The sequence below is a fragment of the Manduca sexta genome, chromosome 12, assembly GCF_014839805.1.
Source record: "Manduca sexta isolate Smith_Timp_Sample1 chromosome 12, JHU_Msex_v1.0, whole genome shotgun sequence".
In the NCBI taxonomy this organism is placed as follows: Eukaryota; Metazoa; Arthropoda; class Insecta; order Lepidoptera; family Sphingidae; genus Manduca; species Manduca sexta.
Window position 1 is genome coordinate 1,944,511 of NC_051126.1, and position 14,883 is coordinate 1,959,393.

At 35.6% G+C, this 14,883-nt stretch overlaps 1 protein-coding gene across 1 annotated transcript; it reads left to right on the plus strand.

Annotated features, from left to right (window-relative positions):
* Window positions 1-209: 209 nt before the first annotated feature.
* Window positions 210-14,629, plus strand: LOC115450368 (probable cytochrome P450 9f2). The gene is made up of 10 exons (XM_030178366.2): window positions 210-472; window positions 7,871-8,034; window positions 8,506-8,622; window positions 9,116-9,321; window positions 10,275-10,410; window positions 10,701-10,790; window positions 11,625-11,843; window positions 12,509-12,606; window positions 14,034-14,202; window positions 14,377-14,629. Exons 1-10 carry the CDS (start codon window positions 264-266, stop codon window positions 14,541-14,543), a joined length of 1,575 nt encoding a protein of 524 aa, XP_030034226.1. The 5' UTR covers window positions 210-263; the 3' UTR covers window positions 14,544-14,629.
* Window positions 14,630-14,883: the final 254 nt, after the last annotated feature.

A 14,883-nucleotide genomic window follows, 5' to 3' on the forward strand; every position in this document is an offset into this window, starting at 1 on the left:
ACAAGCTTTATACGTTGATAAGATAGCCAGATAAAGAGTAATACTTATATATTGCAATTAATGTGTCCTCTAAATTACTACCTGAGTGCAGCCTCTTGCTATATGCTTTAGTCGTCAGATAGCCAAGTAATGAGTAATATCGCAATTAATTGTCCCCCCTACTTAATAGCCTGAATGCAGCCCCGTATGCCTTATAACCGTTATAAGGAGCTCACACACTTCATTCTAGTGTTCATCTCGTCATCGCTGGACGATATTTCAAAATGTTAATTGAACTTTTAATATTTTTGGTGACGTCATTGTTGGCATACTATGTTTACGTTTATAAGAAAATACACTGGCATTACGACAACAGAGGATTAAAGTATATACCAGGAGTACCGATTTTTGGCAACGTATTGAAGAGTACGTTCCTAAGGAGGCATATGTTTGAAGATTTGGACGCTGTGTACAAGGAGTTTCCAGATGAAAAGTAAGTATTAAAGGTATTACAATTCATTATATTCGTGTAGATTTTTTTTACTTAATATTACTTAAGTAGATTGTTTTAATACATCAGGGCCAGCATTAATTGTATTTGAATTCCTTATTATTTTATAATTGCATGCATATAGTAATATGGGGAATTTGAAAAAACCTTAATAAAAATAAACAAATCAGATTGTTCATAGCGAAATTATTAATATTAAACATTCAAAACGAAAGTTAAGTTAGTTTGTAAACGAAAATCACGGGAATTATTGAATCGCTTCCCAAAATTTTTTCGTCAATGGATAGGCTATATTGTTTTCGAGAATTTTCGAAGATTCTGAGAACTCACTTTTAGCCTCACAAAGAGTAAAAACAAGTGAAATAATATTGTCCATTCCATTGTTTACTTGGTCGTGTTTCGGGCAGTAAAAGATCCCACTTCACTTATGTACCACCAGGTGCAGTGGGACATTGTGCCGTGTAAAAAATGATTTGTTATTTATCAGAAGGCATACCTAATTATGTTTCATCCGAAGATAATGACCATTGATAATTAATAAATATATTTGTATATGTCATTAGTATAGTCTAGTGATTAGTTATTAAGGTTAATGACCCTTCAAGGTCAAAATATTGTTTATTGTATCTAATTTCGATCAGGCCGGCATAATTGTGTCGACTGGCGTGGATCATTTTCAGTGAATCGAGAATATATTTTAATGTCATTCTATTTACTAGAAAATGCAATATATATAATAAAAAATGACCTTACCAAAAGAATTGAGACGGACAAGGTTACAGGCCTGCTTGCTATAGTGACGTAGTTGTATTGCGTGCGCATTATGACTAGCGTGCTGAGCTCTCCAGTTTGAATCCCGAGTCGGGCAAAGTGATATAGGGTTTTTTAACTCAGTGCTGCCTGGAGTCTGGAAATTGTACACGGGACCTCTGGCGAATTGTGGGTGTGTACAGCTCTGCCTACCCCCGAAAAGGGAGAAAGGTGTGATGCTATCCACGAATATAAGGGGATGGGGCTATGAGGAAATTGTTATGCCTTCATCAATCTTCTTGTATTTCCTGTATTTCACGTTACTTTTGACAAAGTGACACCTTTATATGTAGAGGTCAAATGGGTTCATAATATAGGGAAAACTACCTGGAATTGACTAACAATTTACAGCTCTTACGAGGATAAAGTGTTTTTAAATTAAAGTATCTGAGACACGAGTAAATATTGTCCAATGTAAAATACATCGAGGAAAATTGTTAGTAAACATGCTTAGTAATTATCGCGATTTCTTACCTGCTTTGCTTAGCTCGTAAGGCTCCGCGCAGACATACTGATTAGTTTCGAAACTTGTAGTAATTGTCAACTAATCAACTGAAGGTTAGATTAGTATTTAGTTAACTCATTTACCATCTTTATGGTGTACTTAGACATGAAAACGAGACATTGAGAGCTTCATCATCATCATCAGCCTAAATCTTTGTCCACTGCTGGATGAAGGCGTAATTTTAACTTGTCTTCGACCTGTTGCATCCTGTTCTTGCCAGCGACCTTTCGTAGACCGTCACTCCATCTAGCTGGAGGGCGTCTTATACTACGTTTGCCGAGTCGTGGTCTCCACTCAAGAGTAGTTTGAGAGCTTGCTACTATTTTATGACGTAAGTCTGATGCAAGTTAACAAATTTGTCAGACGTCGTGGCGCCTGAGTAATTTCTTAAAGCAATTGAAAGGAAACTTGTATTCTTATACGCCCTCGCATATTTCATAGCGAATCGAGCTCTCGAATACTTGATTCTAGTCTCAAACACTTGATGCTCAGATAGACCGTCGTGTACCTATTACACCTTTCAGATTCAGATCAACTCTTAAATACTTGATATTACGATGACCGACACTCGAATATCTGATATCCAGATAAACAATCAAAAATCTGTTATTTGGATAGGCTCTCGAAAACCTTATGCTTAGGCATGCACTTGCATACCTGATGCTCAGATGGTATCTCAAATACCTGAAACGTTGGACTCTTGCATACCTGATAATAATAATAATAATAATATCAGCCCTGTATTATATACTTGCCCACTGCTGAGCACGGGCCTCCTCTACTACTGAGAGGGATTAGGCCTTAGTCCACCACGCTGGCCTAGTGCGGATTGGTAGACTTCACACACCTTCGAAATTCCTATAGAGAACTTCTCAGATGTGCAGGTTTCCTCACGATGTTTTCCTTCACCGTTAAAGCGAACGATAAATTCACAAAGAATACACACATGATTTTTTAGAAAAGTCAGAGGTGTGTGCCCTTGGGATTTGAACCTGCGGACATTCGTCTCTGCAGTCCGTTCCACACCCAACTAGGCTATCGCCGCTTTTTGACCGCCGCATAGCTGATACCTGGACGTATTCTCACATACAAAAGACCTAAGTAGCATAAAATTGTAGTGTACGTGAGTTTAACATAGATGTCAGCTGCCTGGTTTATTGATTGAAACATTCTACCCTCATAATTATAATGTAAGCTGATGTAGACTAATACAGTACCAAAAATTTACAATAACATTGCGTACACATTAAGGAAAATGACTGGAAACGTGTTTACTTACTGTGATTTCATAATGTTTGCTCTAATCTAATTGTATACAATGTTTGGGCATAAATGCTATACCTATTATTTGTTAATATAATTTCTGCCGCCAAGCAGCAGTGTATAGTCACTGTTGTGTTCCGCTTAGAAGGACATTGTAGCTAGTGTAACTACTGGACATAATGAGACTTAACATCTCATGTCTCAGGATGTCGAGTGCAGTGGAATACCAAACAATACTTCGTAATTTAAACTGTTGAATGGTGTTTCTATTGTTTATGGGCGGTTGAATCGCTTACCATCAGGCGAACGGCAAGCTCGTCTCGTCATTGCAATCAACAAAAAAAATATATATATATATGTCTAACCAATATGTTTTAAGGATTTCGTATCTTAAATTTACCAGTGAACCTCTATTACAATGCCTATCCGACCTTTAAAGGGCTTTATCTTTCGAACCGTGAAAGGCAGCGGGCTGAAATTTCCACAGAATGAATTAAATCATTTTGGATATCTTAACAAATCATAATCATTATTGGGGTATGGAAACTTTTTACACGTTTATTCGTTTTTTCAGTAAACGAACAATGGGGTCATTTGATGTTGTTTGTACTTAGTTATACTAAACCTTACATATTAAAAACAAAGTCCCCTGCCGGGTTTGACTGAATGAGTTAAACTCAAAAACTACCGAATGAATTTCGTAAAGATATGGATATAGTTTGAGACCCAGGGACACAGACTACTTTTTAATTCCTATATCATTTCTTTCTTTTTATTTATTTATTATTTATAGGTACCGTGAAATATGTAGAAAAATATTAAACAGGGCTTTGGAGATAGTTTGCCACTATGAAAAAGAGATAGGGTACTTTTTATAGCGGAAAAATATATAGCGTCACTTTCACCACAGAAAAAAAAATTTACGCGGGCGAAGCCGCGAGCATAAGCTATAATTATAAATGCGAAAGTAACTCAGTCAGGGAAGTTTCCACAATTATAGCACTCAACCGATTTTAATGAAATAGATAAAAGTAAACATGAACAAAAAAAGACATATGCTACTTCTTATCATGGAAAAAACTTTAACAAATAACATATGATTACTTTAATAGCTCTGTAGTAGCTTTGTCTAATCTCGTTGTATTATGCAGTGTACTATGAGTCAATATTAATTACAATTCAGTGTTAGTACTTATACATCATAGTCTTATTAGGGAAGTCGCGACATATTTATTTTATAACTGCAGCTCGCACTCCTCGCCAGATAAATTTTATAGAATAAATAACTCGCGGTTCCTTACGAGATAAATTTATTGAAATAAAAAAAAGACTAAACGTGCACATGTTGGTTTCTGATCTTCACCGCTCCTACATATTAACAATAGCGGAAATAATATGCTACCAATGAGTCTTAAGTTGTTCTGGCCATATTTTCCGAAGACAGCCAGATAACTTTAACAAATTTCTGGTAGTAGGGTAAGTGGATGGTAAAATATTGCATGGGCGATCTACCCGCTGGGCTGATCAAAGAATTATAAGACTTCCTATTACCACTGCCTTACGGAAGGCGGGGAATATGGAATCAGCTCGTCATCAATTACGTTAACGCGTTTCAAAATTTCTGCGATAAATATTTTCCCGAGATAAAATTATCCCATACCACTCAGAAGTAATGTTACTTTTTATTTGTTAAAATATTCATAATTGGTTTGGTAGTTTCTGAAATTAGCGCGTTTGAACAAACTCTTGAATTTTATGATAATAGCACTTATAGATGTGAGCGTTTTGTTATTCTATAATCTTGTACACAATCAAAATTTTTGTCTGTCTGTCTGTCTATCTGTCTGTATAACCGTTATAGAAACAAAAACTACTCGACGGATTTTAACGAAACTTGGTACAATTATTTGTCATACTCCTGTGCTGGTTATAGTATACTTTTCATCACGCTACAATTAATAGGAGCAGAGTAGTGAAGGGAAATGTTGGGAAAACGGGAGAAGTTACTCCTTTTTTTAAGCTTCCATCGCGTGTGCATCCTTAATGGTTAAAGCTACACAGAAATCATGTATGACGGAAATGTTCTCCTTAAAATTATGTAAAAAATATCCCACGACAGCATGTGTCTATCTTTTATGGTTGACTCACAATAACACGTGTAACTCCCGATAGCTTAGCAGTTCGAAGCTTTCTCGTTATATTTGTCAACTCTTACGTTTATAACACTCTCAGTCATCCCTAATTAAAAAAGTTAACATTATTAATTAAATATTCCATAAAAAAGAATCATAGAAATCGGTATAGAAACACCAAAGTTATACATGAAATACACTAATAATAAGCCATCATGCGTGAATACTGAATCATGCTATAAGGATTATTTTTGTGTATATATAAGGTCGCGAACGCACAGGCGGGCGGCTTGCTTGGCACCTAGAGGCTAGTGAATCACCTAGCGAGTAGCTTCGTAAAACGAACATTCTCGAACGTTCGCGACCGGCTCCATTTTTGAAGTCCGAAATCCACGCGGGCGAAGCTGCGAGCGGAAGCTAGTTATAAATGAATACATAAATAATTTGCTTAGTTTGTACGTGTTTACATTTTGACTTGTTTCTCAAGGGAGTTATCATAAATCCAATATTTTTGTCAGTCTTTTTGCTATACGAGGAACAAAAAGTAAAATATATCGAGTTCGCATTCTCTGTAGTTTTATTTGACGAAAACGATACGTGTATCATTTGATTTCTGGGAATATTGTGCGAATATTAGCACAATATGGTAGAATTTACGTAAGACCTCGTTTAGACGGAGCAATTTTTTTACTGCGCACGTTAGATTCTTTAAAGGACATAACAAAGTTGCCCCGTCTGAACATATGGGATGGCATGGCGATTCTCATCTACTCTGGCAGGCAATACTCGCCTGGCCTAAACAGTAATCGATTTTAATGATTTCTTATGTTTACGCGAATGTTAGACATTAAAAAAACTATTTTACTGGTATTATTTATAGGCTGCAAAGTCTTCGAAATGTCGGAAGAAAATTATGATATAAAAAATGCGATAAAATTCGTAAAATAGTTTGATTTCAAAAATCGATTCTGACGGATATTGAAACACAACTATTTTACGAATTTTATGTTTTTTTTTTCTATTATAATTTTCTCTTCAAGAGACCCGAAAGATACTGATGCGAAAACATAATAAATCATTTGATAAATATTAAATAAACATTTTATGTTATTTCCGCATTCCAGGAAAATGTTATCGTGGAAATAGTTGTAGTTATTGTAGTAGGTAATAGAGTTGCTCAAGCGATTCTTGCATGATATAATTGCATGCTAGTTTTTAATTCTAGTGTTTGAGTTAAGCCAATAATTTCTTGACGATCATTGTAAGTAATAATTTCTTAATTATTCCTAACAATATTATAATTGATCCGTCTGAATGAAACTTAAAAATCGCGTGGTCTATTATTGGTTCCGGTTGTGGGGATTTTACTATACTATATTTGAGGAAGGAAATAATTTTACATAAACAAAGTTATATGTATCTAAATTTTATAGTATAATGAGTATAACAATAGAACACGTTGCGCATCTATGATTGAATTTTTATGTGTGCGCAATACACAAGCACTCTCTGTTCCTTTACTCTTAAAGTGCGGTTAAGTGGCAATCCGACATGACCGGAGGGAGATCAGAAGCAGGACCAACGGCTTTACGCGATATCAAAGGCACGGTGGTATCACACCGCCAACTTTCTGACTCCGAGTTGTGACAGAGTAATTTTTGAAGGTGAAAAAACCCAGTCATCATTTTTTTGGCCCGACCCGGGATTCGAACCCAGGACTTCACTGCGGTAGTTATACTCGAACCTTGTGCAATTACTACTAGTTACTACGATACCGAGACAGTCGATAATGATTTTAAAACATAAGAAATTAATTTATAATAGTGACTAAGACGTTTGCTCTACAATCAATTGTATTAAACGATAAGAAACTGGTCTATCGTTTTACTTCACGTACTTGAGTCCAACCACTTATACTCATGGAAGGCATGAGCTAGCCGGCTGATGGTAAAATTGAAGAGGACCGTTAACAGCACGGCCGCTCTTTCAATGAACTAACACTTCCCAGAAATATTCACATGTTCCTGGAGTTGGTAAAGCCAAGGCGAGGTAATCCTTATTACTTAACATATCCTAATAAATTAAGTATTTTACATAACAGTTTAATTTTAAAACAAAATGTGCTGGTTTGGATCGGCTGCGTGAGAAAATTAGCGTAAATGGATGTATGTAAATATCGCACCTTTAAAATTACAATGACGTAAATGGAATTAATGAAAGTCGATGATGCATTCGATATTTTGACACTTTTCAAATGTTATGGATTATAATGTTTATTTAACGGTTTTTTGCCCTTGCGTCATTGTAATTCTAAAGATAAAATATATATATGTGTCAGTGATTCGAATACTTGAATAAATTCAATGTCTCAGTGACGTAGATCCATACTGCATAAGCGATATGACAATAGATCTGATATCCCGGATTGGTTTTCCTGGGCGGGTTGTTATGTTCGCGCGTAGTATAAAATTGTGCCCTGTAAATAGGCTCACCCCTTATTAGTTTGCTGGTAACATAATAATAATACCATAGCTCTGAATGATATACTCTACTGCTGAGTACGGACCTCCTCTACTACTGAGAGAGGGATGTTATAGTTGAAGACATCTGCGACACTCCTATCTATTCCTGACAAGGAAAGAAAGCGTGATGCTATGTTATTTTTTGCAGATATGTGGGGTTCCTCGAAGGCGTTACTCCCATACTCCTGATCAGGAATCCTGACTTAATCAAAAGCGTTACCGTGAAAAACTTCGATCACTTTATGAACCACAAGAAATTTTTCGACGAGGAAACGGAACCTTTGTTCGGAGGCAGTTTGCTGATGATGGATGGTAAGAAATATTAATATCTATCTTCATATCCATTGATTATCAAATACTGCCAATAGAATTATGAGAGGTTTGCTTTGTGTAACTCCATAAGAGTGGATTATTCCGTTGAGCTAAGTTCCGAAATTAGGAGTTTGGCCAAGAAGATAAGCTAGCATAATAATTTTAGTGATCATCGAGGGTAACAACCCTAGACACAATATAAAGAAGTTTCTTGACAATCAACATAATATATCTTTTGTAGGCCATCACATGCACTTAAGTCCAATGGTAATACGTCAATGGTAAAAGAAAAACAAATTAATTTCTGATATGCTTTAAAAAGAAGTATTGCCAACCCCACGTCTTGTATCATTGCATCATTCGTTGGGACTGTCCTTGTTAATACAAAAAAAATAAATGAAGTATGAAATATGCAACGATATTCAACCAAAGGTTTTTACCAATAATGACTCATACTTGTTACGACATTAGGTGAAAGATGGCGCGACATGAGGATGACACTGAGCCCCGCGTTCACCGGCTCCAAGATGAGGCACATGCTGCCATTCATGGTGGAAATCAGCAATAACCTCGTGGAGTACTTGAAAGGTATTTTGGAACTGTGAGCTTGTATCTTTTTTATACGAGCAAGTCGGTTACCTAATGGTAAACGTCAGAATGCAATATGACATAATAGGAAATTAGTCAGTGATATAGGCAATGTTCTAAGAAGAACACTTCAGATGAAATTATAATTAGTGGGTGTTTGATTTATAATTTAATGTGTCTCAGACTGATGATCGGAGTGCAGCGTTAAGTACGGTATGATTTCATAGGCAGACGAAGGTTTCACTCACCAGGTAGCTTCCCCATCTCAGTATTGTGTTTCATGATAATACTGTTAGGATCTGGAATAGTTTTAACTAAAATAAAAAGAACTATCATTAGCTATAGAAATACTTTCTCAAAAAGTATCACTAATACCCTCATAAAAATATTTTAATCACAACAACACATTATTTTACTTCCTAAATGAACTCTTTTATCAACCACCGGTTTATTATTGAGATGAATAATGGAATCTTTTTTTATCTCCACTTAGACCATCAATCCGAAGACATGGACGTGGAAGACCTCATCCGTCGGTACACCAATGACGTCATCGCGTCAGCAGCCTACGGCCTCCGCGTCAACTCGTTTAAGGACAAAGAGAATGAATTCTTCGTCACTGGACAGAATCTCTTCAAGTTCAATTGGTGGCAACGATTCATATTCTTTGTGTCAATCCAATTCCCAGCAATAGGGAAGGTACGTAATTTTTCGTTATTTTTAAACGAGCACGGAAAGGTGGCTATTGATGATGTCAGTCAGATTGCTTAATGCAGTAGCATCTGATAATGGGGCCCAGATAGAACGTTAGAATGACGAGAGATCCTTCGGGCAGACAACATAATTAAGCCAGCCTGGGCCCTTATTCTGTATGATAGTGTAAACGCGTAACACGACCGTGTTAAGTTATATTCGAGAAATGTGCGTGGAATGGTAATCTGTAAGCCAAATTTCTATAGTCCTAAACATGACGCGTTATGTTACGTGCTTGTTACGCACTGTCAAAATAACGTGCGGGATAGAGAATAAGGCCCCTGTTTGTAACTTGGTTTATACACAATATATATATATATATATATATATATATATATATATATATATACTTTAGGTTAGACGAGTTATACATATATGTTTGCTGTTATCGGGCGTTGACGTGCGTGCGTTTTGCTTGTTGCATTGTCTATACGATATAAATGACTAACAAAGTATTACAAGTAGTCGATTATTTGATCTAGTTAGACATCCTGGATAGGTTTGAAACAATGGTAGACTTTCTAATTTGATTTGCCGTCCTATTGTTAAGTGGATTTAGTTGATGCTGCCATAGCCTTGAAGATAGATAAAGCTGTAACATTTATTTAGACACCACTCTCGCTAGACAGCTACTCAATATAGTCTATAACTTGTCTATACATTGACAAGTTATAAATTTCTGAGGAACCAAGACAACTTTCCAGAATCGGTGACGCTAATAGTAAATCAAAATAAATGTATCGGAATCATATATTCTAACGATAAATTTATCGCTATCTATGTTATTTCCACACATATTAGCATTAAAATTTATGAAAGGCAATTCAAAAATAACCTCTGGTATTCATCCAAGACTATCGCCTCATTGTATGTAGACAACTAATTCATATATTTTTCAGGTGTTCGGGGGCTCCATATTCCCAAAAAAGACAACAGAATTTTTCCGCGATCTAGTGAGGAACACAATGGAATATAGGCGAAAGAACAACATCGAACGGCCTGACATGATCCAACTGTTAATGGAGGCTTCGGAAGGTAAACGCCTTAATCATTTAAACAATTTAATCATTCTTTAGTTTAATAGAGTTTGTTTCCTTGTTTCGCAATTACCTGATAAGGAAGTGATGTAATTATTCGTTTTCATAGTTAATAAGAAACATTATTGTTATGCGAAAGCATATAATCACGTCAAAATGTTAGTGACAACGATTTCAAGAATTATTTCACTAATTAATTTTTCACTGTCAGTTTCGAGTTTTTATAGAAAATGGCGGTTAGTCTAAAATCTTCAAGAAATTCAAATAATAGCTTATTTTCTATTCCAGGTAAATTAAAAAATGCAGACACGGAGGAAAACGATAGCGTTGGATTTGCGACCGTTAATGAAGAATTGAAACACCATGGACACACTAGAGGTGAGGGTAGAACAATTGAAATGTGAATTCATGACCATTATTGTTTATTTCTTCTTTATAATAATATCAGCCCTGTATTATATACTTGCCCACTGCTGAGCACGGGCCTCCTCTACTACTGAGAGCGATTAGGCCTTAGTCTACCACACTGGCCTAGTGCGGATTGGTAGACTTCACACACCTTCGAAATTCCTATAGAGAACTTCTCAGGTGTGCAGGTTTCCTCACGATGTTTTCCTTCGCCGTTAAAGCGAACGATAAATTCACAAAGAATGCACACATGATTTTTAGAAAAGTCAGAGGTGTGTGCCCTTGAGATTTGAACCTGCAGACATTCGTGTTGGTAGTCTGTTCCACACCCAACTAGGATATCGCCGCTGTATTTTTTCTTTAACCTTCTATTATATAAATTTAAGTGGAGTCATCGAACACACTGTTTCTAGCATATTGCTCAAAGTCTCAAGCATGTTTATAGTTGTCTTTTTACACTTTCATAGGAAAGTGAACCTACTGCACCAGATGGTAGAGTCCAGATAGAGTGCCGACTGACGATAGATCATAAATTTTCGCCAGTCGATATAAATATATCATCGGTCTCATTGCTATTATGAGAATATACACACATCTGCTAAAAAATGCCATAATACAAAACAAAATTGTTTGAATTTGATTGTGTAGGTTATCTAAAAATCTTTTAAGTATGACAGTTTTTAATTCATAAAGAATAATATTATCATAGACCATTTTGCATTTCTAGAACTTTCCGAGAGAATTGCTCAATATAAATTCTCAATTGAATGGTAACTAAGGTTTTAAAACTCTTTCTCCTTGCAGAATGGACGGAGAACGAGCTGATTGGCCAGGTGTTCATCTTCTTCGTAGCAGGGTTTGAGAGCTCTGCCAGCGCTTTAGTTATGTGTGTCCATGAACTTGCCATTAACCCTAATATTCAGGAAACGTTGTACCAGGAAATCAGAGAGTTCAAGGAGACAAAAGAAACTTTGTCGTACGACAATGTATCTGTTTTGAAATACTTGGACAATGTTTTGAACGGTATGTGCTTTATTAAACTGTGTTTCAATGTTTCACCAGAGCTATTAGAAAGAGAGGGAAGATATTACTTTCCCGTTTTAGTTATATTGTTATTGAAAGTGTCGCAGCTAAATTATCGCTTTGATTGGACTATGTTTGATGCTTTGTTCAGTCAAGTTGAATGTACTTAGAAACAGCTGTGTATTTATGTTGTCCTAGTAAATAATGAATATAGTCAAATAATGATTTGAATAAATATTTTTTTAAATACTATAAAAAATATACATTATAGATATTAAATAAAACTAATATTTGAGAGTCAATTAGGGCAATAGAAGTCTAAATTACATTTTTTGAATTTTTGTGTGTATGTTTCGATCACGCAAAAATGACTGCATTGAATTGAATGCAGTTTTCACCGATACATGGCTAGAGGCTTTATTTTATCTCAGGCACATATAAAGCAGGACTTGTCTTAAGGTTTATAATTAAAAACTGTCTCGCCGCCGATTACGCCAGCAAAAGCAATAATAAATAAAAAATAAAAGATCTGTAACCTAGTTTTTGTTTCAAAAAAGGAATACATTTAATCAATTGCCGATTGATTTTTATTAATAGACGCAAAATACATCAAGAATATCTATACAACATTCATATATTATGTAAAAAATAAATAATGTTTTCAGAAACGTTAAGGAAATGGTCACCGGCAGTCATTTTGGACAGGATATGCAATAAAGAGTTCATATTACCTCCGCCAAGGGAAGGTGGTGATGCATACAGAGTAAGTAACTGTTATTGAATTAAATTATAGACACTTGGATGCAGAATAATGAATCGTTGGCCTGAGCAGGAAAATAAAATGGCTACTTTGAAACTTCAAATTTGCTTTTTTTATAAAAAAATATTTTAAGTACAATAAATTAGTTCCATTCTCTACATTTTTATAAGGCCAGGGGAAAGTGACCTCACTGCACCTGATGGTAAGTGGAGTGGGATCTAATAGGATGCCGAATGACGAGAGATAATAACCGCTCGGCAGTCGACACAATTATGCCGGCCTGTTGGATTTAACGGCCATTATCAAAAAATGACGACGTTTCTAATTTTTCTGGTCAAAGGAATCAGCATTGACTAATACTACCAGTTTTAAGGACATTTTAGTCAAGAAAAAAATGTTTCAAGTCAAGAAATAGAAAAGACTTGAATTATAAAACAATATTATAGTATTAAAAATAAAGAAACTATTGAATATCGTTATTCAGGTATCAAGCACATACTGTTAGAAAAGTGTAATAAATAATTCAGCCGTGCGGCCCTAAGATGTAAAAAATAACATGTTACAGATCCACACAAGACAAACATTGGCCGCACAATAGCTCTGTCTCTTTCTACGATATTTTAATTTCTGAGGACATTTGCTCAGTCCTATATACGTTTGAAAATGTTTATTGACCGGCATTTACTATTTTACTCGAGTAATAAATTTTAATACCCAAAAAGTGTTCGCACTGCAGCAGAATATAGCGCACGTTACATTAATTGCTAGTAATTAACTCAGCCAAACGTGTTCAGAATATACCACTTTAAAATGGTAGCGCTATGAAACTAGATGTAATGTTCAAAAAAATGTTAGACATATTTTCCTGATGACAGCTGGCGAGTGCAGTCAATATATTCTGCACTAATATATTGGGTCCATTGACGCCAGATTTTTTATATGCGATATACAAAGGGCAAGTTCGACCACCGACGACGATAAATAATAACATCATGCTCAACTTTAAATTATAATTCTTTGCATGGCACTCCGTTGCACTCATTATCATGAGACATAAGATGTTAAGTCGCATAATGCTATTGACATATATTCTATAGACACGAACGTCCATATAAACGATTTGTTCAAAATCTTAGAACTAAAGTTCGCTGCGGCGCTAAAACATCAGTCGTCGTCTAACCAAACTTTAAACAGCAGTGCTAAAGTGCTTTAAATAAAGTATATATATGGCAACCAATACCAGATTGCAATACACTTCAGTTCAAAACAGTGAGTGTTTGGAACGCTAGATCTATTGCGTAGTACATATATGGATAGCGATGCATAATGCCTAGTATTCAATGCCACAATGACCTTCAGACAGGAACATCTTAGTGGAAATTGTTGTATGGCGGCAAGTAATATACTTACTTTCCGTGTTCTTTTTCCAGGTGAACCCAGGAGATGTGGTGTACAATTTTGTGAATTCCTTGCATATGGATCCTAAATATTTTCCTGACCCAGAGAAGTTTGATCCGGACAGATTCCTAGATGAGAACAAACACAATATAAAGCCGTTCACCTACATGCCCTTCGGAATGGGCCCTAGGAACTGTATTGGTAAATGCAAAAGTTTATACTCAAAATAATGCATATGCAACATTTTATACTCAGAATTATACATATGCAAAATTTTATACTCAAAAATATGCAAATGTAAACATCTGTTCTTAAATACAAATTTAAAACGTCTATTAAGATAAATTAGCCTATTTACATTAAATGCTTTCCTAGGATCAAGATTCGCTCTGCTAGAACTGAAAGTCCTGCTGTACAACCTGGTCCTCAACTACAAAATCCTGAAGGTTGAGAAGACAGCAGACCCGATCAAACTGAAGACGGATGAGTTCAACCTTAAATCACAAGGAGGGAGTTGGGTTCGATTCCAGGCTAGGGAATAGTTTTTTGTATTTATATTGTAGACAATTAGTTCAGTAGTCATTGTAATTTTATCCAAATAAATATTATATTGGTTATAATAAAGTAATATTTGTGAGTGTTCTAAATGATGAGAGCAGGGTTCTTAAATGAAAAGCCAACACACGGATACGGAACAAAAAACTATGGAATAAACTAATACTTAAATTTAGATCATACTAGCTGACCCGGCGAACTTCGTACCGCCTTACAGTCGACATATTGACATTAATATTTACACGATACTAACGTCACTCAATTGTTTTGCCTTCCCGGAACCCCTCCACTAACACTTAAACTTTATGGTATGGTATTAAAGTTTAA

What these genes read in the sequence shown, in the direction of transcription:
- LOC115450368 (XM_030178366.2), top strand. Translation starts at nt 264, where the DNA reads ATGTTAATTGAACTTTTAATATTTTTGGTGACGTCATTGTTGGCATAC. An exon ending in GTTAATGGAGGCTTCGGAAG is followed by an intron (nt 10,411 to 10,700) that starts GTAAACGCCTTA and finishes TTTCTATTCCAG; the next exon opens with GTAAATTAAAAAATGCAGAC. An exon ending in ACACCATGGACACACTAGAG is followed by an intron (nt 10,791 to 11,624) that starts GTGAGGGTAGAA and finishes TTCTCCTTGCAG; the next exon opens with AATGGACGGAGAACGAGCTG.